Here is a 26,712-nt window from a genome sequence, read left to right as displayed (position 1 = left end):
TGTCGAGTGAACGATAACTTAATGTTAAATATGGTGGTGGTGTAAATTGGGACTCTCTAGTCTCAATCATGCAATGCAATGATTATTCTAAGGTTGAAAGGAATTCGGGTAGTTTGGATTATGACCTCTTAGACTTAATTTTGCAGTGAGATGGACACTCGTTGGATGTAAGGAATTGTCGTGGTGTGGATTAGGACCTCCTGGACTCAATCTTGCAATTCCATGAACATTTCTAGTTTTCAAGAAATCATGGTGGTGGGATCTGGACCTGCTGGACTCAATCTTTCAATGCGATGAACATTCCCCGTTTGTAAGGAAACATGGTGGTGTGGATCTGGACCTTCTGGACTCAATCTTGCAATGTGATGAACATTCCTCGTTTGTAAGGAAAGATGGTGATGTGGATCGGGACCTCCTGGACTCAATTTTGCAATGTGATCGACACTCGTTGGATTTAAGGAATTGTCATGGTGTGGATTAGGACCTCCCGGACTCAATCTTGCAATTTCATGAACATTTCTAGTTTGCAAGAAATCATGGTGGTGTGAATCTGGACCTCCTGGACTCAATCTTTCAATGTGATGAACATTTCCCGTTGGTAAGGAAACATGGTGGTGTGGATCTGGACCTTCTGGACTCAATCTTGCAATGTGATGAACATTCCTCGTTTGTAAGGAAAGATGGTGATGTGGATCGGGACCTCCTGGACTCAATTTTGCAATGTGATGATCACTTTTTGGATGTAAGGAATTGTCGTGGTGTGGATTAGGTCCTTCTGGACTCAATCTTGCAATGCGATGAACACTCCTCGTTTGTAAGGAAACTTGGTGATCAATATGATCCTTAATATCATTAAAGCGATGAGTTGCTTTGGAATTTCCAATCAACAATGCTAAAAGAGATACTTCGATAAGCATTATTGAAAAGAACATGTTTAGCAAATTTGCCATCGCTAAAATATTAAAGACTACAATGTTGATACACACAAACACACAAAATGTATTAGGAAAACATAATGAGAAAATATAAATTATATATATATATATGAGCAACAGTTTTTTATTTGAACGGCATGCTAATTGCAAACATTAATTTGAATGTCTATAACAAGTAATTTTTACTCAACAACTTAATTATTGTTTTGAAAATAAAACTATTACTTTAAAATAGAACTATTTGTTATGTATTTGGCAAAAAATTATTAAGTATGAGTAATAAATTACTTAATTTCTCAACAATCACACTATTGTTGAGAAAACCTTCTTATTCCAACAACAACAACTAGTTTTAGTGGTTGAAATTTGATTTGTTTTTTTTAATTATTTTACTATATTTAAGAAAGAGTGTTATCAACAACAAATTTTGTTGCTGGTAATAAAATAATTTTGGAAAAATCATAATTTATATAGATTGATAAACGATATATAAAAAAATATTTTGAAATTTTCAATTTCAATCACCAGATTGGGCATTTCCTTATACTTTTGGAAAAATATATTACAATTAATTAAATATAGTAAAATAAATTAAAACTAACTCCTTTACTCTTTTTAATAAATATAGTTGTATATAAATTAAACCTACATCTTATGTTTGGTGAACTATATGGACTTTTTTTTTTATACACTAAGAGTAAAAGAAACTGTAAATTCTTAAATCTAATTAGTTAAGATGGATTCATCTATTCTAAACAATTTAAATTCAATTTAGTTGTAGAGTTCTCAAGTTGTCCCTTCTCTTTCAAAAATCTAGTGAGTTTTAGACAACCCGTTTCCCAAAATTTCCTCTCGAAAGTTATAATCATCTTCTAATCCAAATGGCTTCTATCGTTAGCTCACTTTCTTAAAATAAATCTTATGTAACACTCCTCGAGTACATTTATTCCCAGAGATATATTCCTTTTCAAAGCTATCGACTCTTATGGTATATGTGTTTTTTATTTACCACATAGGTATAGTCCATGTATTTTGATCCCCTCATTCCTCTTAAAATAAATTTTTATGACAAACAAATATGGGATAGTTCATATAATAATAGGCTACATGGAAAGTTATATTTACTATAGAGAGAATTGGTGATACTTTCAAAACGTAATTGTGACAAGTGAATATAAGAATTATCACATTATATTTATTATTCAAAGTGTAATACCCCGAATAATATGCGTATAGAATGGTATCATTCGACATTTTATATCTGGTACTGAGTACAACCAAAAGTGTCTAGATGACATCCAATACATGTATGATAAAAGATACAATCATAGTACATATACACCATAAATGTTGGAATAAAATACTAGAATAGGCTACACAGCAAAAACAAAAAGAAAATAGATAACAAGATCTTTAAATCCTTCATGTCATCTTTCCTTTTCAATAGTATTGCACCTAATTACCACAAATATGAAACATATGGTGAGATATAAATATTTCAGTGCAGTTCTGACTACACCATATGTCTGCTTGGTCATGGTGCTCTCATGTTATACTCTACTAATAATGTTTCTTTCTCAACCTTCCATATTCTACAATCATACAAGAACGTGGATCGAGATCCAATTGCTCTCATATGGTGTGTGAATATCAACACTCGGGTCAAACGACCCATGTCTCTATCTTTGGATATGGATAGTTACGTGGGACATCTTTCTTGGGCCACAACTCTTCACATAAGTTCGGACACCGCTCAGAGACTGCACTTAATCTTGCAATTTCATGAACATTTCTAGTTTGCAAGAAATCATGGTGGTGTGAATCTGGACCTCCTGGACTCAATCTTTCAATGTTAATACACACACGCACACAAAATGTATTAGGAAAACATAATGAGAAAATATAAATTATATACATATATGAGCAACAGTTTTTTTGTCTGAACGCCATGCTAATAAAAAATATTAATTTGGAAATAAAATTAAATACTGTTTTGAAAATAAAATTATTAAATTAAAATAGAACTATCTGTTATGTATTTGGAAATAAAAACTTATGTAAGTATGAGTAATAAATTACTTAATTTCTCAACAATCACACTATTGTTGGGAAAACCTTCTTATTCCAACAACAACAACAACAACAACTAGTTTTAGTGGTTGAAATTTGATTTGTTTTTTTTAATTATTTTACTATATTTAAGAAACAGTTGTATCAACAACAAATTTTGTTGCTGGTAATAAAATAATTTTGGAAAAATTATAATATATATAGATTGATAAACAATATATAAAAAAATATTTTGAAATTTTCAATTTCAATCACCAGATGGGTAGTTATTAATATATCTTGGATACTTATTGAATACTTATTTTATCGCATTTCCTTATACTTTTGGAAAAATATATTACAATTAATTAAATATAGTAAAATATATTAAAACTAACTCCTTTACTCTTTTTAATCAATATAGTGTTATATAAAATAAACTTACATCTTATGTTTGGTGAACTATATGGACTAATTTTTTTGGCACTAAGAGTAAAAGAAACTTTAAATTCTTAAATCTAATTAGTTAAGATGGATTCATCTATTCTAAACAATTTAAATTCAATTTAGTTGTAGAGTTCTCAAGTTGCCCCTTCTCATTCAAAAATCTAGTGAGTTGTAGACAACCCGTTTCCCAAAATTACCTCTCGAAAGTTATAATCATCTTCTAATCCAAATGGCTTCTATCGTTAGCTCACTTTCTTAAAATAAATCTATGTAAGACTCCTCGAGTACATTTATTCCCAGAGATATATTCCTTTTCAAAGCTATCAACTCTTATGGTATATGTCTTTTTTATTTACCGCATTGGTAGTCCATGTATTTTGATCCCCTCATTCCTCTTAATATAAATTTTTATGACAAGCAAATATGGGATAGTTCATATAATAATAGGTTACATGGAAAGTTATATTTACTACAGAGAGAATTGGTAATACTTTCAAAACGTAATTGTGACAAGTGAATATAAGAATTATCACTTTATATTTATTATTCAAAGTGTAATACCCCGAATAATATGCGTATAGAATGGTATTATTCGACATTTTATATCTGGTACTGAGTACAACCAAAAGTGTCTAGATGACATCCAATACATGTATGATAAAAGATACAATCATAGTACATATACAACATAAATCATGGAATAAAATACTAGAATAGGCTAGACAGCAAAAACAAAAACAAAAATAGATAACAAGATCTTTAAATCCTTCATGTCATCTTTCCTTTTCATCAGTCATTCACCTAATTACCACAAATATTAAACATAGGGTGAGATATAACTATTTCAGTGCAGTTCTAACTACACCGTATGTCTTCTTGGTCATGGTGCTCTCATGTTCTACTCTATTAATAATGTTTCTTTCTCAACCTTCCATATTCTACAATCATAAAAGAACGTGGATCGAGATCCAATTGATCTCATATGGTGTGTGAATATCAACACTCGGGTCAAACGACCCATGTCTACCTCTGGATATGGATAGTTACGTGGGACATCTTTCTTGGGCCACAACTCTTCACATAAGTTTGGACACAGATCACAGACTCCCTAGTACACAAATAATGTCTTTCTCCCACCAACACTTTTCACATAATTCCGGACACCGCTCAGAGACTACAACCTTCATATGGACCATACTCCCATTATTGGTAACAAAATCTTAGGCATCCATAAAGAGCCTCGATATCCCCCAAAATTGTACATGGTTGGTTTCCATTGAAACCTAACATTCAAAACACATACCAACTAGGAGTATGGTTGTGTTTCCGAATAACTCAATACGATGGGATTTATATCACCCTAGGGTTTTCTCACCAAATGTATTATCTTTTTTTAACTTACTAAACAATTATCAAAGCATCATCATGATTCATGATTTAACTATCTTAATCAGTTAGCCTATATGAATTTCAAATTAAATCCACCAAGGGTGGTAACCGCTTACTGGCAGAGAGTAACCAATTATAGGTCGGTTAAAACTCAAAAATTTCCTAGTTTTTCATGTTTTCTCAAAACTGAATCCATTTAAGTCATGTACTAACATAAAGTGAACACTGACAACATATCACACAACAGATGCATCGTAATTTCGCACGCATTCATAAAAATCAACAATCAATTCATGATTTGTAATCAAGAAAAGAAATAAATTCAACTAGTTTCAGTGGTTGAAATTCAATTTGTTTTTTGAACTATTTTACAATATTTAAGAAAGAGTTGTATCAACAACTTCTTTTTTTTTTGGTAATAAAATAATTTTGGAAAAATCATAATATATAGATTGTTAAACAATATATAAAAAAAAATTGAAATTTTCAATTTCAATCACCAGATGGGAAGTTATTAATATATCTTTGATACTTATTGAATACTTATTTTATCGCATTTCCTTATACTTTTGGAGAAATATATTACAATTAATTAAATATAGTAAAATATATTGAAACTAACTCCTTTACTCTTTTTAATCAATATAGTTGTATATAAAATAAACTTACATCTTATGTTTGGTGAACTACATGGACTAATTTTTTTTTATACTAAGAGTAAAAGAAACTTTAAATTCTTAAATCTAATTAGTTAAGATGGATTCATCTATTCTAAACAATTTAAATTCATTTTTGTTGTAGAGTTCTCAAGTTGCCCCTTCTCATTCAAAAATCTAGTGAGTTTTAGACAACCCGTTTCCAAAATTACCTCTTGAATGGTATAATCATCTTCTAATCCAAATGGCTTCAATCGTTATCTCACTATCTTTGTTGTGAAAAGGATGCCTCTAACACAGTATAATAGGGAACACAGTGGGAAACAAGAAGATCAACAAGGATTGGTTATAACTGTTATTCTTTACTTTCTCTTCAAACAAGATTACAAGTGTTACAAGATTAACAAATAACTCTCTCACCCTAAATTAGGATTTTCCGTATGCAATGATGAGAGACTAGTATGCTATTTATAATTAAACCTAACATACTAAACTAATGAGCTTTTTAACAAATATCCATTACAAGTCAACTTAGGGTACAAGCTAACTTAAACAATTGAACATAACAAACAGGCCCAATTCGAAATACTAACAACTATAGCATTTTGACACCCACATACTATAACACACTTCGACTACATATGTAGGTCTTCGATACATTCTCTGTCGAAACAGGAAGCTACTCTTTGATCCACTAGAGTTTGATTCAATTCTCACTGTTGGATAAATAAATCCTATAACGCCCGTAAATGTGTTTTCCTGATTAATTATGATGTTTGTTGTATTTTCCTAAATTTTACCATTTTTGAGTCGTGTCAGTCGGTAATAGTTCGGTATAGTAGACTATTATTTAATCGATGATTTTTACGTTTTCGGTAGTAGAAAAATATATTTGACGTGTTACTTTGCGTTTTGGGAGTTTTCTGAGCAATTAAGTTTAGACCGCATTGTGAGATATTTTGTTAAGTGCCCTAGATATTTTTAGTGAATAGGAAGTGGCTAGAGAGAGATAGAAAAGAGATAAGAGAGAATAGAAAGAGAGAAAACCAGAAAAAGAAAGAAATAGAGAGAAAAGTAAGAAGAGAAAGAGGAGAAAAACAAAGAGAAAGAGAAGAAGAGATTTTTGTGAGAAGATCAAACCAAAGCTAGAATCAAGGTTAACCAAGGTAAGGGGGTGAATCTAATTTATCTTGAATGTATGATCCTTATAGTTTTGTTCTTGTTCTTGTTCATTTCTATGCTTTGACCAACAATGGTAGATTATGAGTTTTGTGAGTTTTGAAGTTATGAACATGATTTTGTGGTGTGTATGTGTAGTATGATGATATATCTTCATTGATCATGTTTGTTTTCCATTTCTCCATGTTTTCTTACTTATGAAGGAATTATTAGGTTATACATTTAGTGAATAAACCATGAATCATTGGTTGTTAGCATGAATATATGGCATGTATGGATTGTGTAGGAGGTGTAGGGAAGCTTATATGAGGTTTTGAGATGATTGGTTTGGGTTTGGCAGGTCTGTTGCAGAACTGGTTTTTCTAGGTTTTTGTAGGTCCGCTAAGCGGCCCTGGGTCCGCTAAGCGGAGGTTCTTTTGCAGAACAGTTTTTGTGAGCGTACGCTAAGCGGAGCTTCTGCATTTTTGACTATTAGTTTCTGTCAGGGTCCGCTAAGCGGAGCTCAAGCGAACGCTGTAAAACTTAGTTTTTCCAAACTTCGTTTTGTTGTATCTTTTGAACCGTAGGTCGTTTCTACGCGTCGTTTGAAGTGTTATGGAAATTATTGAGTATGCTTTATGATAAAGAAGAGTGTGTTGGTGGTTGTATGAGTTTTCATAAATGTATTTTGTGAAATAATATTTACTAATCAGGTGGGTTTTGACGGTAAATGTGTGTTGTGTGATTTTGAAAGCCTGAGTGGTATTTATGATGTATCCGTGTGGATTAATATAACCGGTGTGATATGGATATGTGACCGAGTTATATTATTGTTGTTGTTGATATGTAATCGAGTCGTTTGTGTGCATAGCATAACATTTTATTACGTTAATAGCGGAATGATATTAGCAGGTGGCCTGCGTGGCATTGGTTACCAGTGGGAGCTTAATTCTCGGTAACGGTACATTAGCCTGAGTGGCAAGAGGTCATCAGTGGGGGCTAAATGCTCGATGACGGTTTGTCGTAGCTTACTGCTCGACAACGGTGTACTTCCTGAGTGGTATAAAGTCCCAGCATAATGCTCGGCAAGGTGTATTTGTCATAATGACAAGAGGAGTGTTGTGAAAAACGATACCAATAACAAAGTATAATAGGGAATTAGGGAAGAGAATAAGAACACAAGAATTGGTTATAACTGCTATTCTTTTACTTTCTCTTAAAACAAGATTACAAGTTTACAAGAATAACAAATAACCTCTCTCACCCTAAATTAGGATTTGCAGCTTAGCAATGATGAGAGACTAGTATGCTATTTATAATAAAACCTAACATACTAACTAATGGGCTTTTTCAGCAAGGCCCATTACACAAGCCAACTTAATAAACAAGCTAACTTAACAAATTAGGGTTTAAACACTAAAACCTAATTTAACATGCTAACAACTCTAGCATCTTCGACATCTGCATGCTAGACCCATCTTCGACTACAGCATGCACACTTCGACACCAGCATGTGAACAATCCTTCGACTTCATGCTTAACTCTGTCGAACTGTCGAACCAAGAAGCTACCATTCGACAATACTAGAGTTCGATCCAATATCTCACAAATCTCCACCTTGGACCTAACTCTACAACGTCAAGGAACAAACTAGCTTTCTTCATGCAGCTTTATCAACTGCATACAGTGGAAAAACTTGCAACTCGGCAATGTCTTGGTGATCATATCAGCAGCATTGTCTTCAGTCGAAACCTTCAGCACTTGGACTTCTCCACGCTCGATTACTCCTCTGACGAAATGCAGCCTCACATCAATGTGCTTAGTTCGCTCATGATAGGCTGAATTCTTCGACAGGTGTATTGCACTTTGACTATCACATTTAACAGTGATACCTCGACCTTGAAGTTTTAGCTCCTTCGCAAAACCTTCAAGCCACAATGCTTCTTTCACAGCTTCAGTTAGGGCAATATACTCCGCTTCAGTGGTTGATAGAGCAACAACCTTCTGAAGTGTTGCTTTCCAACTAATTGCAGTGCCAAACATAGTGAAAACATATCCAGAAATAGATTTTCTGGAATCCATACAACCTGCATAATCAGAGTCGACATATCCTTCTATTACTGCTTTACTATCTTCACCCAAGGATCCACCATAAATTAGGACTCTATTCAGAGACCCATTTATGTACCTTAAAATCCACTTCAATGCTTGCCAGTGAGCCTTTCCAGGATTCGCCACGTACTTGCTTACAAGACTGACTGCGTAAGCTATGTCGAGTCTAGTACAAACCATAGCATACATCAAAGAACCAACTATATTAGCATACGGAATGCTATTCATATAGGCTCTTTCGACATCAGTACTGGGACACTGATTAATACTCAGCTTGAATTGAGGGTTTGTTGGAGTCACAACTGGCTTCGAATTCGACATACCAAACTTTTCAAGAATCTTCCGTAGATATGCCTTTTGAGATAAGCATAACTTTGACTTCTTTCTATCTCTTCGAATGTCAATTCCAAGAATCCTGGAAGCAGCTCCCAGATCCTTCATATCGAACTCCTTATTGAGTTCAGCCTTCACCCTCGTCACATCTTCAACATTGTTGCTTGCTATGAGAATATCATCCACATAAAGCAACAAAATAACAAATGAATTACCAGATCGAAATCTGAAGTAAACGCAGTGGTCGAACTGACTTCTAATGAAACTTATGCGTGCCATGAACTTGTCGAATCTCCTATTCCACTGTCGAGGAGATTGTTTCAGCCCATACAAAGATCTCTTTAACTCGCACACATAATCTTCCTTCCCCTTTTCGACATACCCTTCAGGTTGCCTCATCAGGATCGTTTCATCTAAATCACCATACAAGAACGCAGTCTTCACATCCATTTGTTCCAGTTCAAGATCGAACTGTGCCACCATGGCAAGCAACATTCGAATGGACCTATGCTTCACAACAGGAGAAAACACATCATTGAAGTCGACACCTTCTTTCTGAGTGAAACCCCTTGCAACTAACCTTGCCTTGTATCTTTTCGACGTCACTCCTTCAATTCCTTCCTTAACTTTGAAAATCCATTTACAGCTGACTAACCTTGCCCCAGCAGGTTTCTTGATCAGTTCCCAGGTATGATTATCATGAAGAGATTTTATCTCATCATCCATGGCCTTCAGCCATTCAGTCTTATTTCGACTCCTCATAACTTCCTTATAGTCTCTAGGTTCTTCGTCTAGAACCTCACTTGCAGAGATTAAGGCATAAGCTATAAGATCTGCATATCCAAGTCTTTGAGGTGGCTTGATGACTCTTCTCGACCTATCTCTCGACAATAGGTAGTCATCGTCAATTTCCTCAACTTCAGCATCTTCTGCTTCTTCTTCGACTTCATCTGGGATATGCAATTCAGCATCAACATGCTCCACCTCAACAGGAATCTCTACCTGTTCCAGCTCTTCGTCAGATGTTTCTGTACTTCGACCAACATCATCAGTTTTCTTAAAAGCCATTTCAGCTTCATTGAAAACTACATCTCGACTGGTGATACACCTCCTGTGACCTGGCTCTAGGCACCATAGCCTATAAGCTTTGACTCCTTCAGGGTATCCCATGAACATGCATTTCAGAGCTCTAGGTTCGACCTTGTCTTGCCTAATGTGAGCATAGGCTACGCAGCCAAATACTCTCAGTTTGTCGAGATCTGGTGGATGTCCCGACCAAACTTCTTCAGGTGTCTTCATATCTAACGCTCTCGAAGGACATCTGTTTATCAGATATGTTGCTGTCGAAACAACCTCAGCCCAGAACACCTTTGTTAACCCCGCACTAGTCAACATGCATCTGACTCTCTCCAAAATAGTTCGATTATACCTTTCAGCCAAACCATTTTGCTGTGGAGTACCTGCAGTAGTTCTATGCCTTGCAATACCAGAGGCAGCACAAAAACTGTCGAATGCCTCATTGCAAAATTCAAGGCCATTGTCGGTTCTCAACCTCTTGACCTTTCTGCAAGTCTGATTTTCAACCAGAGTCTTCCAACTTTTGAAATTCTCAAAAGTTTCATCCTTAGTCTTCTGGATGAATACCCATAATTTTCTGGAATAATCATCTATTATGGATAGAAAATACCTTGCTCCTGAATGTGATGGACACCTTGCAGGCCCCCAAAGGTCAGCATGGATGTAATCAAGGGATCCATGTGTTCTTTGTTTGCCTTTGTTGAACTTCACTCTGCAAGATTTTCCAAGTACACAGGGTTCACAAAACTTCAGCTTTTCGATTTTGTCTCCACCAAGCAGATTTTGTTTCCCTAATTCGACCAGACCCCTTTCACTGACATGGCCCAATCTCATGTGCCAGATTTCTGTTTTCGACAAAGGTTTCGTGGATGCAACATTTGTCGAACCACTTACAACTTCAGCCTCAAGGGTATACAAGCCTTGTTTCTTCACGCCTCTCAAGACTTCCTTCGAACCCTTCATGACTCTTAGGATACTTTTCTCTCCTTGGAAAACATATCCTTTCTTGTCGAATTCACCAAGAGAAAGCAGATTTCTCTTCAAATCAGGAACATACCTGACTTCAGTCAACAACCTTATTGACTCATCATGGAGCTTGAATCTCACAGATCCAACACCTGCAATCTTGCAAGCCTTGTTGTTTCCCAGCAATACTGATCCACCATCTTGATCACATAATTCCTCGAACAAGTCTTTGTTTGGAGTCATGTGCCAAGTGCAACCTGAGTCCATAATCCACTCCTTCTTAGAGTCACTGCTTGAAACCACAAGAACATCAGATGATTCGAAATCATCTTGAACAATGGCAGCGTTGCCATTATCCTTACCTCCATGATATTTCAAGCGTTCAGGGCACACCCTTCTTGTGTGACCCTCCTTCTTACAATGGTAGCATCGAATGCCAGATGCTTCGCCACTGTAAGTCTTCGACTGGCTTTTGCCTTTCTTCTTGTCGAACTTACCATCCTTTCGTAAGAGTTTTCCTTTAACGGCCAAACCTTCGCCAACAGTCGAAGGTTTATGCTCCTTTCGTTCATTCAAGTCCTTAGAGTACAAGGCTGATTGAACTTCTTCAAACGTCAGGGACTCCTTTCCATACAAGAGAGTTTCTTTGAAGTGAGCATGTGATCGAGGCAAAGAACACAATAGTAACAGCGCTTGATCTTCATCATCGATCTTCACATCAATATTTTCAAGATCAAGAATCAGCTTGTTGAACATATCTAACTGCTCAGCCAATACTTTGTCTTCAATCATCTTGAATGAATACAAAGCTTGCTTCAGGTAGAGTCGATTTACCAGCGATTTGGTCATATACAAACTTTCAAGTTTCACCCATAACCCTGATGCCGTCGTCTCCTTTGATACCTGCCGGAGAACCTTATCACCAAGGCTCAACAAAATTGCGCTGTGTGCTTTCTCGATCATATTTGTCTTCTCCGCTGCCGTCAATTCTGCATTCATGGCTGCCTCTCCCTTCAACGCTTCCAAACAACCCTGCTGAACCAGTAGGGCTTTCATCTTCAAGCGCCACAGACCGAAATCATTCACTCCGGTGAACTTTTCAATCTCATACTTTGTTGAAGGCATCTTCTCCACGCTCACCGCACCAATTTGTTGTGAAAAACGATACCAATAACAAAGTATAATAGGGAATTAGGGAAGAGAATAAGAACACAAGAATTGGTTATAACTGCTATTCTTTTACTTTCTCTTAAAACAAGATTACAAGTTTACAAGAATAACAAATAACCTCTCTCACCCTAAATTAGGATTTGCAGCTTAGCAATGATGAGAGACTAGTATGCTATTTATAATAAAACCTAACATACTAACTAATGGGCTTTTTCAGCAAGGCCCATTACACAAGCCAACTTAATAAACAAGCTAACTTAACAAATTAGGGTTTAAACACTAAAACCTAATTTAACATGCTAACAACTCTAGCATCTTCGACATCTGCATGCTAGACCCATCTTCGACTACAGCATGCACACTTCGACACCAGCATGTGAACAATCCTTCGACTTCATGCTTAACTCTGTCGAACTGTCGAACCAAGAAGCTACCCTTCGACAATACTAGAGTTCGATCCAATATCTCACAAGGAGTTTACTCCGGATTGGTACCACATGCATATGCATAGTCGAGTCTCATTCATCATCATTTGTCTTTACCATTATGTTCTCACTAATTTATCGCAATGTTCATACATTGATTGTGGTTGACTTAGTGGATTACTTTGTTGTATGATTCTTGATGATACTTGTTGGCATTACTATATTTATCATGCTTTTTCATTATGAATTATATTCTCACCCTTCTGCTTTAATGTTACCTACTCGTGGGTAATGTGCAGGTGATTCATAAGTGTAGGTGCTCTTTTAGTAGTCGTCTGTTTTGGTGTCGTCCGCTCGTGATACGTAACACCTAAGGGGGGGGGGGATTGAGCACTTATTTTGTAGATGATGCTTATAGGATCTTTTTTATGTATAATTGATCCTTTGGATGTATTCATATTATGTATTTTGGATACCTTCTCATACGTTGTATTTTGGAGGAATACGGTGGATATTCTGTTTACCGATATATATATATATATATATATATATATATATATATATATATATATATATATATATATATGTGTGTGTGTGTGTGTGTGTGTGTGTGTGTGTGTGTGTGTGTGTGTGTGTGATACTGTTAAGTGTTTATGAGAATCTTTTCTCTCTGATATTTGTACCTAAATGCTTGGGTAGAAATGGGGTGTTACAAATCCAGCGTCACACTTAGGGATTTGAATGGTCTTAACATCCCAACCCATGGGGCCTAGAGAGAGCTTACAAACCTCTATTTAGGTGCAGCACCTCAGGGCTCATACTATAAGGAAATAAAGTTGCGTCCTCACTAACAACAATTGCTTTTAGCGCAGTGGTAAGCGCTTGATCCTGCAAGTGGTATCAGAGCATGGTCATGGGTTCGAATTCCCCCGGCTGACACTGGGGGGAGATTGCTGGATAAATAAATCTAGTGTCACCCTAGGGATTCGAATGGACTTAACATCTCAACCCATGGCGCCTAGAGAGAGCTTACAAACCTCGCTTTAGGTGTAGCCCCTGAGGGCTCATACTATACGGAAATAAAGTTGCGACCTCACTAACAGCAATTGCTTTTAGCGAAGTGGTAAGCGCTTGATCCTACATATTGTTGACACAAATATTTGTAGAAACTGGAAAAAGAGTATTGTTCATACAAATATTTTTATGAACGGGAAAAGTGTATTGTTAATACAAATAATTTATAAACTGGAAAAAAAGTCTACTATTGATACAAATAGTTTTATAATTGGAAAAATATATATTAATGATACAAATATTTTTATAAACGACAATTTATATTTGTTAAAAAAGTGTGAACGCACGGGTAATCATGCTAAAATCCGTGCGAATGCACGCACGAGTAACACATCAGTACCGTGTGAACGCACAAGTAATCATATCAAAACTCATGCGAACGCACTGGTAACACACCAGTACCGTGTGAACGCAAGGGTAATCATACCAAAATCTATGTGAACAATTAAAGAAAATAAAAATAAAACTTATGTCAGTTGTACTACTGAGTTTTCATTTTTTTTATATTTTAAATCATAGCCCCAAATTTAATAAATACGATATCAAACTTAATTCTTTAATATCATTATTTCTTTGGACTTTTATGTAAAATTATGTTTCTATCGATTTTCAACTAATTTTAATTTTGAATATTTATTTATCTCATTTATTAAACTTAAAAAAATCATTATTTCGACTCTGTTAATAAAAAAATATTTTTTTTTATTTTTCACAATTGTTTTTTATAAAGTATGTGTTTAATAGTTTTCTTAATAATAGAAGTTTTTAAAAACTTCTACAATTTTTTTTAATAATATTTTGATATTTTTTAATTTGTTTAAATTCTAATGATAAACTGGTGACATATCTGCACTTTACACCAGAACTCATGCAGATGCACGGATTTCTCACTAACTTTTTATTGATAACTGGAATTAATTAGATCCTTTGTGAGTGTGAAGAGGGAGAAATTGAAAATCAAAAATAAAATATCAAATGTCTTGCACCACAGTCCAAATGTTTTGCACACAGTCTGCAACTTTTTCTTTGAGGATCTCAATGATAATGAGTCCAAATGTCTTGCACCACAGTCTGCAACTTTTTCTTTGAGGATCTCAATGATGATGAGTCCAAGCTCATGATATTAGGACATCTTTTTGTCAATGTTTGGATCTACTGCTGAAATTAAATTCTGTCGCAACTCTCACCTAGGTCATTTGTCATGGTTCTACATAGGATAGTTCTTAAACTTATGAAGAAAATGGCCACAAACCATCCAGCCATGTATTGTTATCAATCCTCAATTTTTATATAATCACCCATCCTTATGTAGTTATCATATGGCCACCCAATCTAATTTATTTTGACAAAGCTCATTTCAGCATCTCACCATCATGAGGTTGCCGCACATAGATTTGTCAATTTAAGGAGTTAGAACCTAACTTTTAAGGCTCAAAATTTAGAAACTTAAAATTTTAAAAATAAACTAGTAAGATGCTCGTGCTTCCGCACGGATAAATTTATTTGATATTGTATAAAATTTAATTAGATATGTATAAATTTAAAATAAATAATTTAATTATAAATGAAAAATAATGATATAAATTCAATTATATTAAATAATCATATAAAAGAAGAATTTGTAAGATGGAGATAAAAAAAAAACTATCTCTCAATTAATAGTAATTGTGGATTAAAATAAAATAGAAATTGTGTTGATAATGACCCGTGAAATAAATAAAAAGATTAATGCGATAAAATATATTTAAATACAAATGAACAATAATTAAAGAAATTTAATTGTATTAAATAATCATAAAAAAAGAATCGTGAGATGGAGAAAAAAATTAAAAATCAGGATATTATCACTCAAATAAATACAATGATTGATTAAAATAAAATAGATATTTTTTAATTTTAAAATACCGTAAGAAAACAAAATTTTAGTTATATTAAAATTAAAAAATAAATTATTATTTTTTGTATAATAAATAAATAGAGAAAAAAATTTAAAAATAAAAGTAAGAAAGTGTGGGAAAATGTGAGAGAAATTTGAAATTTTAATTAAGATAGAGAAAGTGTGTAGTGATCGATTAAAATAAATTAAATATTATGTTGAAAGTGACCCGTGAGATAAATAAATATTTAATTTTATTAAAATTAAAAAATAAATTATTATAATTTTTTGTAATAATAAGTAAATGGAGAAACTTAAAATTTTAAAAATAAATTAACTTCCACCAAAATTCAAGCACGTTCTAAAGCTCAAATTTTCTTACAAAGTTTTTTTTATTTTAAATGTTATTTTTGAAAGAAAAAATTACATAATACTTTTTTGTTTTTAGAAATTAAGATTGGTTTTTATCTTTTCTTTATTTCTTAAAAAAACTAAAATTTTAAAATATCAATTTTTAATTTTGAAAAACAAAACTTTTTTTGATAAAATTTGATTTTTATATTTCAAAAAAATTGATTTTTTTATATTTGAAAAAATGATTTTTTATTTTCCAAAACAATCCAATTTTAATATTAAAAAAATAGATTTTCTCGTATATCTAGGAAAAAACAACTTTTTATTTTAAAAAACAAAATATATATATATATATATATATATATATATATATATATATATATATATATATATATATATATATATATATATATATATATATATATATATATATATATATATTTCAATTTTTTTAGGAAAAACGCTTTTTAAATTTTCCTTTAAAAAATGCAAAAAGTTTATTTCTTTTATTTTTAGAAAAAATTTAATATTAAAAACAAATGTCATTTAAAATTTTCACACACAAGTTAAGAAATATAATAATTTTGTCATAAAATATTGTATTTTCACTAAATTAATCTTATAAATATATTGAAAGTAGTGTACAATACTAATTGAAGGATAAAATTGAAAAAATAACAATTATTACCTTGTTAAAAAAGTGATAATATCATTCATTTTGAAACAAATTTTATTTATTAAAACAACACATTGTGAAACAGATGGAGTACTCATTGTGAAACAGATTGAGTAGTTTATCAATACTCAGTCAGGGACAGATTTATGGTGTATCCTTTCCCAATTAAATAACCGATTAACTGTTAATGTTTAGTTGGTCTCATTTTCCATCAACTGCACAATTTCTTCAGAAAACACTAAAAATCAAATTGTTTTAGTCACCCAATAAAATATACTCCAGAAAATTTCAATCCAAAATTTAACATGGCTTCTCTCTTAAAGTTAGTAGTACAATTAGAGTCAACAGCCAAAAACTAAAACGTAAATATTGTAAACAGAACAAATTACAATCTCTTCTTTCCTCTCTTTAAGATTAAAAAAAAAATTGACCCGGATGTAATCTAGATACTTAACAAAACGCTTGAGATAAAGAAATCCTCCTTAGCGAACTACCAAACCTTGGGCTGCCTGGGACCCATCCTCTGATACTTTGTTGGCCTGAATGGTGCTAATCACATTTGCAATATTTCCCTGCAAATAGGAGAATAATGAACCAATAATAATAAGTAACTCAGTTAAAACAATGGCATTTCCTTAACTAAAAACAAGATCAAACTGTTATCCAAGTGCAATGGCACTATCATCCTCCAGCACATAAAATAACTGAAAATACAACAACAGAAAAATCAAACATTGTTCGAAAACAAACGGTTCTTTAGTGGGGAAACTAGCTGAAAATGTATACATCGTGAAACAACAGTGTAAAAACGCTTAACTAGCTTAAAAATCACAATAAGGAATGGTTTAATTTAATAAATAAGTAATTAGCTCTGGGATATATAGTAATAATCAAATTTACAGGTTTTTAAAATTCTAAAATCAAATTTACTTGTGATAGTTAAGTTAATAAAGAATAAATTATTTGTCGAAATTCTTAATTGCAGACACAACTTGTTCATATTTTTTACCATTAAAATTGAATTCATAAATTCAATTGTCATTCCTCATTTTATTGTTTAATATGGTAAAATTTATTTTTCAAATATAAACCCCTTCATCAAATAAAACATCAAATTTATAACAATGAAAATTATATATGGAAATTTATTTACCCTCCAATTCACTAGCTTTGTTCTCAGTGTTTGCCATTGATGCTGACCAAACACCCGGTCAGTATGATGACTGCACGTAACAACACTTGCATTAAATAGTGATTAGTATTTTAAAACTAGAATCAAAGTAATGAAAAATAGCTACAGAAATCAGGTGCATGTAAACATGCCCAATAGCCAGTACAAAAATCTAAAGTTCAGATACAACATACCTAACAATTACAAGTTGATTCATTTGGTCCATCTTGCAGTCAATTAGCTTAGCACTTATTGCTTTAAACACCCATATTTCAACTTCATCGTCATTGATCTGAAAAGGAGTTGCAAGGTTTGAATTATGCTAGGAAAAATGAAAATACAAAACATATAAAGTAAACTCAAATTTACCTGAAGTGTGTCCCTAATAAGTTCATATGGAATTTGGCCAGATCCATCAGAGCTGAGATCAACCAATGACAACAATCTCATTTTTGCTATGCATTCTTCATGCACAAGGCCTAAACATTATTTCATCAAAACATTTAGATAGAAACACAAAGTGGAAGAAAGATATGCAAACATTAATGACAATCAATTTTGCATGAACAATATTTACCATGGTCTTTCAATAAGGATGAATTTGCAGTGTGAAATTCCAAGTATGAATCAAGTCTCTGAGTAAGAAAAATCTTGAGAAGCTGATATAGCAAAGCATATTTGGAATCCTTCTCCAGTTGCCCAACAGCAGGCATGTCCAGTAAATCACACTACGTGGAAATCAAAATACAACTTTATGAATGCTCTGGACAGTATTCAACATTGGAATATACTTATATGAAATAGCAGACTTCGACATCTAAGCAAGGCAGTCAAACTTGAAATTTTTCTTACAGAATCAAAATAATACTAATAATAAATATTGTTCATTAGAAAAAGTTACATTATTATATATTTGATTTATAACAAGTATTTTCCCATTTGCCTCTAACCGATTATAACAGAAATTGTCACAATTATTAACATTTCTCAATATTTGTTTTCTCCTGGGTCTTATAATAGATATTTCCCCATTTGCCTCTCGCCAAATATAACAGATATTTTAGCAAATATGAACATTTCACAATATTTGTTTTCTCCTGGATCATAAAATAAAGCAGCGAAGTGAGCAGTCTATTACAAGTGAGGCCATAGCATCATGGCATGTGGTACACCACTCCTAGTCTCTTTTGTGACCTCACTCTAGAGTGTCAAAGGAAATTGGTAAGTAAGTCATAATTCTTTCAATGTTGTTGCACAGTGGAGTCACAGAAGAGAGGAAGAGGTTTGAGTAGCATAGACTGAGACCACAGAAAGAAGAGGCTACATAAGGGAGAACAGGTGAAGATGTTTCGCAGAGGAGAGACAAGACAAGGAGGAAGGGGCTATCTGGGAGAGTTGCAATTGTCTGTGAGAATTGCAATCGTTTTATATTGGTTTGGCAACCGAGAAGTTGCAAGCAAAACACGAATAAGATATTCTAAGGTTTTACAATTTCTGGCAAAGACACTGATTCAATGAGGCAATCAAGTTTGCTGGTTACGGATTCGGAATCTCGGGAACAAACATCATAAAAAGGAAAACAGAAGTTCTAAACTACAGGGCAGATAACGTGAAAGTGACCTTGTCGCTTAATGAGAAGATATTACTTTTTCCAACAGCAAGTATGATCAAATTTAGCACCCCGAAACAATAAGTTCATGTTGTTTAAACCTCATTAATTCACCCAAGAGAGTTTAAACCCCATTACAACACAAGTTACCTGAAATACATCAGGTGCCCTGACAAAATCAACAATTGCACGCACAGCTTCCTCCTTGGCTTCGCTCAAAACATGTTCATCTTCTCCAGAAAAAGTAGCCAGATAACTGGTCAGGAACTTGAAGGAATCCTTTGACATGCTGAGATAAAAATGAAACGCTAATTAACTTTTATTACATTAAAAAAACAGAGATAGTGGTACGGATGGAGGACTATTGACCCAATTGATTGTGACATTGACGAAAGGAGACTTCAGTTATTTTTCTAATCCAAAGAGAAGTAAAAAGAAATATTCTAAATTGACGATAAAGGGAATAAACTTCTGCAGTACCTTTTGTTTTCCCTCAAAACATTAGAGATGGCGAGAAAGAGTTCTCTCTGCTCTGGTACCTCAATTTTCCACTCTTTCAAGAAGCTATCAATCTTTTTGAATGAAGGAATGATGTATTCCGTGACTTTTCCATCAACAGCTAAATTCAATGCCTTCAGGTAGACATAAAACTGGCAGTATGTAGTCTCCAATAGATTATACAGATTGATCAAACTACAAAAAGAAAAACATATTAAATTAATAAATTTAAGTAGTCCCAGTAACATGCTTTACCAAAATTTCAAAACCAAGTAGGAAGTAATATTACATTTTCAATCTCACTGCAGGTTTCTCATTGGGCTGCTGAACTAATTTTGCAGTTATAACTTTAACAATCTCCATCACTTCATCTGGATTCTCAGTCTTCGTAACAAGATTGCAGATAATAGTGAAGATGGACTCTACGTCTGGCATAGAAAATAAAAGATCTTTGTTAACACAGGCAAATTTTACCCAGAACATTCACCGCCCATATTATTATGCCAACCCATTTTCAGGGTAAAATAAAATTAGATTCCAAACTAAAAAGTAAACAGCAAACTACCCAACAAAAGTCGCAGATGCAACAGCATAAAGCAAAAGGACCAAGAAAATAAAATATTAAGCAATGCTGAATTCAACAAAACTATCAGAAGTACAACTAGAATACTAAACCCGGAAAAAAAAAATCAAATGATAGTACAACATACATATTCACAAAGTACACCATAAAGGATTCAGCATTTTCATCAAAAGAAAAAAGATGAGACTAAAATGCATGAGGAATCCAACGCAAATTTACAAATGGCAAAAGTTATACCTCATGATTATATTTAAAGAGTATTTACCCAGAAAAAGATCATTCTACCTTTCTCAGAAACCTTTGAGAAAATCAATTCAGCAGAAGTAATCATCAATGATGCTAGCTCCAACCACTTTCCCATAACAATGAATTCTTCAGCCTCCATGCAGAGTCTGCTAACTTGCGGCTCAGCAACCTAACAGACCGAGATAGTAGTAATAAATTAACATATCATATAAACACTAAATCAAAGCAAAAACATAATCATCTCCTCACAAATACCATAAATCCATGATAAATGATCCTACAGAGCAGAAACACAAAAAATGGAGAGAAAAACTAATCTAAAATTTCCTGTTTCATTATTCCCTAAGCCACAACAATAGAGCATCGACACATTTCTCGATTTCACGCATACAGAACACAGTGAATACATATACATTCAATCTAACACAAAAAAAAAACGAATTAAAAAAAACTCCAAAACATTGCTCTTCTTTATACGGATTTTCATAATCAGAGCCAACAAGAAGGAAAAAGACGGTGTTGGGATCGATGAGGAATTACCTCGGGACCAGCATCAGCCCAGGCTAGCTCGGAAGCAAATCGGACGACGGAAAGAGCGGCATCTTCTTCTGAGGTTGGAACCACCGTAGTCATGGTATGTGCGGCGAGATTCGAAACCCTAACAATCTCGCACGGCACACGAATTATACACTCAGTGAGTTACAGTGACAGAAAACCCTAGCTATTATTCTTTCTGGTTATTTAAGCTTTGCTAAAAGTAAGAATAGTTACAACATTAGGAGTAAATAGAAAATATTACTATTGCATACTAAACTATTTGAAATTCTTAAAAAGCCCCCTGATTTAAATAATTTGTAATTGAATTTTTTAAATTTTGTCAAAATTATTTGATTAAATTTTTGTAGTTTTTTTTTTCAATTAAGTCTCGTAACTTTTAAAATTTACAAATGAACCATAATTAACTTTTTTTATTGTTTGTAATGATGCTCTAATCCTTTTATATTATTTGTATTAATTCATTAATCTAGTCTATGTACTTTCACTTTTATACATTTTTATACATAGTCGGTATCAAACTTTGATAAGAAAATCGCAAAATCGAATCAAACCAAATTGAAGCCGCACAAAATTGTATTTGGTTTGAATGTGTTTGGGCCGTTTTTAACAAACCGCACGGTTCGGTTTGATTTGCGGTTTGTATTTTACAAACCAAACCGCATTATATTACAACCTCTCAAACTTCAATTAACTTATATTCAACCCAAACTCAAACCTATTATGCATTGGCCTTACAATTACGAATGACTTTCTGTTCCTCACACTTAAGATTTCAGTTTAAGTCTTCTCAAATCTCTCCTAGTGGTATTGCACCTTCTTCTCATCTTCTTTTTCAAATACATATCACATATTCTTTTCTAGTCTTTCATCTCAAGTTCTTTCTTTTTCATCTTATTATTTTTATTCTACTGTTCTCTTTTCCAATTATGTTTTTAATGTTCCTCTTCTTATCTAATCGCATATCTTATGCTATTTCTTTTCCATCTTCTCTAATATTTCATCTCCTCTTTTTTTCTATTTCATCATAATGTTTTTTCATATTATTTTATGCTACTATTTTATGTTTTTATTCCACTTTTATCTAATATTATTTTTGTATATTAAATGGAAAATTGTTATCCAAATATGATGAATTTTGCTGTTATTTGATAACGCATAAAAGATTAAATACAAAGTTATGTTGTCATCAATATGTGTATGTATGGCTCAATAAATTTTTGTAAAAAAACCGAACCAACCGAACCAATCCAAACCGCATTGGTTTGATTTGGTTTGGTTTGGTTCGATTTTATTTCTAAAAGCCAACCGAATCAAACCGAACCACACACTTTTTCCTCTTGCGGTTCGGATGATTTTTATGTCAAGACCTCTCAAACCGCACCGCGAACACCCCTAGTTAGGTTCTTGCCCATAAGCAACCGTTGTATAATTCGAGTATATTATCAAAAGAGCACGGTCGTTGCATTATCGTCTAGACGCAGTGAAATATAAACAAGGGTTCTCGCATTTTTGTGAACGAGTGCGGGTAAATAAGTTAGTCTATAAAAGTAGAATTTGTTTTGGTTCATAAATATATGCACACGCTTACTCGTAAGTCTGTGGAAATAGTGGACACTACACTTATGAGGAAGATCATTTTTAGGTGCCTACAAGAAACTAAGTCGACAGGTGAAAAGCTAAAGAATTAGACAACTTGAGATTTAGGGTCTACTTGGTTCAATCGAGGGGAAGAGAGAGGAGGGATTTTTATCAAGGGGAAGGGGGGTGAGGGGAAGGGAGGGGAGAGATTTTAATTACATATATGTTTGGTTCAAAATATGAAAGAGGATGGGAGAATTTTATTTAAAAATATGTTTGGTTCACAATGGGGGTATTTTAAAATTAATTTACTTTTTGATCCTTGTAATTACTAAAAGACTCGTAATATTTATTGACGAAAATAAGTGTTCAATCAAAGAACATAATGAAAGATTTTATAAAAGCGTAACGATTATAATATGTAGTTTTCAAAAAATTATCGAATACAATAAAATCTGTCAAAAATTATTAAAAACAAAAATATTACGATAATTAAAAAAAACATTAAAATATAAAAAATAAATAAAATAATTTAAACGAATATAATGATAATAAGATGAAGATATAAAAATACAAGAAATATAAAAATAAATAAAAAAAAGATTAAAAAAATTCAAAATAAAACTTTTAACATTTTAATAAGTTAAATTTATATTTAAATAAATAAATAAGGGTAAATATGTAAATATAATTATAATTAAAATGGAACACCTCATCTCTCCTCCAAATCCCCTCGAATAAGGGGGAAGCAAAAAGTGGCTCAGGAGAGATTTTATTCCCCTCCATCTATCTCCCTCTCCCCTCTTAAAATTTGAACCAAACATACAAACTATTAAATATTCTCTTCATCCCCTCATTTCCATTTACCCCAAACCAAACAGACCCTTAAGCTTTGATACATCATTAAAGTTTAACAAACTCAACCACATATTTTATACGTAAACAAAATATATCATTATAGATATAATTTCATATGAAAGAGTGTGATGGTCATATAAAAGGTTTATCATCATTTGAATGAGATCAAATTTCTGTAATTCTAAATATAGGATTATATACAACATCTTAAGTACTCACTCAAAACTCACAAATATAAATGCACACATTTGATAAATATATTATGTTACACGCATCGGAAAAATATGAGACTTGATTTTAACTATTATTAAGGATGTAACACAAATAATCGTGAATTTTTATTAATAACATAAGACTATAATATCCTCAATATAAGTCTCTATAAAATAATATTATATAATTTTTGTTTCATTTCTATACAATTGACATGTTAAAATTTTCTACTTGATAGAGGATAATAGTTATATTATTAAATCAAAAATTTAAACAAATATTCAATGATTTTTTGTATCACACAATGATCATGTCAAGTAACCTCACGTCGATAGAGTATGTCCATCACTTACATAATACATAGATAATTAAAATCAATTTTAACAAAAAAATATTTAAAATATTACATGTCTTTAAAAGGAAATATAACAACAATATACAAATATTATGTCACCAAAATTCTAATATCAATAGGGCATTCGAACCATAATTAACATAATCATAAATCCCAAGTACATTGAACAAAATAAATTATATTAATAATAACAAATCTGATAGGGTATAAATATAATAAATATAATATTTATTATAATTCAAATTAAAATGATTTTAATTACTTTAGTAAACAAAATTTGTACAACTGTACTCACGATAGGTGAGTTACACTCATGCAAATTAAGATTGATTATATTTTATTCAAAATAGGAAAATCTGTATAATTATATTCATGATAGGTGAGATTGCAATTATGCAAATTAATTATTTAGAATAAAACTCTCAAATTAATAAGATTTCAAATATACTCATAAAATTAAATTTTATTTAGTTCAATATACAACAAAAAAATGATCTTCTGAATGATAAAAGCTCTGATGGGAGCGAAGCGAACTCGGGGGCGTCCACGATTGACGGTGCCGACGGGGTCGCAAAGCTCGGTGCCGCCGGTAAGCCAACCGGTAGCAACACCGGAGAAGAAAGATGATGAATTGGTAAAGGAGGATACTAAATTGGTGAATTCAATCGCGACTGCATCGGGGAGCATAGGTAAAGGGAATCCAACTCCTTCACCTGAAACCCTAATTGCGACTAAGGAGGAACCTGAGAAGCGAAGGCTATGGGTGGATGTAATCAGTGATAATCGAAATCCAGCGAAAGGAAAATCTCTACAATACGTTGCGCCGGTGGTGTCCAATGGTGAGATTGAAGTTGAGATTGATGATGGCGATTTAACATCGGAACTTCAATTTTGGGAGAATGCTTTGATTTTGTATGTGTTGGGCGAAGATTTGAGTATGCACGCGATAAAAAATTTTATGCAGAGAATGTGGAATTTTGTCAAACTACCAGACTTGTTCTATCATGATGAAGGCTACTTCATCTTACGATTCCAGAACTCAGAGGATATGGATTTGGTGCTGATGAAGGGTCCATATTCCATAAGAGGAATGCCAGTGTTGATCAAGGAGTGGAGCCCAGAGTTCAATCTCAAGACTGATTTGCTTCGAACTCTTCCTATCTGGATTAAGCTCCCACTGCTTCCCCTTCAGCTATGGGGAACAGCTAGTCTGAATAAGATAGGGAGTGCCTTGGGCACGCCGTTGGTGACGGATGAGTGTACTGCTAATAAGTTGAGGGTATCCTATGCACGTATCCTGGTGGAGGTGGATATCACTAAGAAGCTGCCAGATGAGATTACTATCCATAGTAGAGGTCAGAGACTGAAACAAGTGGTAGAATATGAATGGCGCCCAAAATATTGTGACAAATGCCTCAAGGTTGGACATACCTGTGGTGAGAAGCCCCAAGTTAAGAAATGGAAGCCTGTTGTGAAGAGAACAGAGGATCCGAAGCCTGGGGAGCCAAAGCAAGTTGGTTCTGTAGAGCCTACCCCAAAGGAGCCACAACAAGAGGTAGTAGGAGGTTCAACACCAAAGGAATGTCAGTTGGAAAATGCTGTTCAAGGTGAAGATAAAGAATGGACAACAGTGCACAAAACTGGTAGAGACAAAGGTAAGAAAACCCTTTTTCCTGAATCTGCACAGTTTCTAGATTGTTTAAACGGGTTTGAGGCCTTAGGGGTTGTGAATGACCACCTAGTGGCTGTTGACAGAGGCCCATGTTAATCTCTTGGAACATTAGGGGGCTGAACAAGACTGGGAAAATTAGAGAGATTCGCTCCCATCTCTTTAAATTCCAGGCTGAGATTGTCATCTTTATTGAGACTAGAGTAAAAAAGAAGAATTGTAAGACTGTTAGAGATAAACTTCAGTTAAGAGGTACTTTTCTGGACAATTATGAGTATCATGATAATGGGAGAATATGGATCCAATGGGATAACTCAAAGTGGGATATTAGACATGTTTGTAGTTCAGCTCAATTCATCCACTGTGGAGTATATGACATGATGGGAGGTTTTAAATTCTGGTTGACTGCAGTCTATGCTTTTAACCAGTTGGAGCATAGGAAGACTTTGTGGAAACATATGATCAATTTGCAGAGACAATACACTGGCCCCTGGTGTGCCATTGGGGATTATAATAATGTTGCTCATGTCAATGATAGAATGGGTGGTAACATGGTAGTGGAAGCTGAATATAAGGACTATTGTGATATGTTGGGTAGTACAGGGCTCTGTGAGATGGATAGTAGAGGTAGTCACTTCACTTGGAGTAATAAACAAAGTGCTAACCCGATCTATTCC

General features: G+C 33.4%; 2 protein-coding genes across 2 annotated transcripts; both read right to left on the bottom strand.

Annotated features, from left to right (window-relative positions):
- Nucleotides 1–239: 239 nt before the first annotated feature.
- LOC131650578 (uncharacterized) lies at nucleotides 240–950 on the bottom strand. The gene has a single exon (XM_058920283.1). The coding sequence runs from the start codon at nucleotides 948–950 to the stop codon at nucleotides 240–242; it is 711 nt and encodes a 236-aa protein (XP_058776266.1).
- Nucleotides 951–16,983: 16,033 nt separating this feature from the next.
- Nucleotides 16,984–21,543, bottom strand: LOC131652875 (uncharacterized). Its single transcript, XM_058922854.1, has 10 exons — nucleotides 21,345–21,543; nucleotides 20,844–20,973; nucleotides 20,265–20,403; nucleotides 19,958–20,170; nucleotides 19,628–19,766; nucleotides 18,446–18,596; nucleotides 18,238–18,347; nucleotides 18,063–18,160; nucleotides 17,851–17,920; nucleotides 16,984–17,269 (listed from the first exon to the last, which is right to left on the bottom strand). The coding sequence occupies exons 1-10, from the start codon at nucleotides 21,435–21,437 to the stop codon at nucleotides 17,180–17,182; spliced, it is 1,233 nt and encodes a 410-aa protein (XP_058778837.1). The 5' UTR covers nucleotides 21,438–21,543; the 3' UTR covers nucleotides 16,984–17,179.
- Nucleotides 21,544–26,712: the final 5,169 nt, after the last annotated feature.

The sequence above is a fragment of the Vicia villosa genome, linkage group LG2, assembly GCF_029867415.1.
Source record: "Vicia villosa cultivar HV-30 ecotype Madison, WI linkage group LG2, Vvil1.0, whole genome shotgun sequence".
NCBI classification, from domain to species: Eukaryota; Viridiplantae; Streptophyta; class Magnoliopsida; order Fabales; family Fabaceae; genus Vicia; species Vicia villosa.
This window is presented reverse-complemented; position numbering and strand designations above follow the sequence as displayed.

Coding starts and splice junctions, on each gene's coding strand:
- LOC131650578 (XM_058920283.1), bottom strand. CDS start 950: ATGGCAAATTTGCTAAACATGTTCTTTTCAATAATGCTTATCGAAGTA.
- LOC131652875 (XM_058922854.1), bottom strand. CDS start 21,437: ATGACTACGGTGGTTCCAACCTCAGAAGAAGATGCCGCTCTTTCCGTC. Junction 19,767..19,957: donor GTTTTGAGGGAAAACAAAAG/GTACTGCAGAAG, acceptor TTTTTATCTCAG/CATGTCAAAGGATTCCTTCA. Junction 18,161..18,237: donor TTATTAGGGACACACTTCAG/GTAAATTTGAGT, acceptor ACTCCTTTTCAG/ATCAATGACGATGAAGTTGA.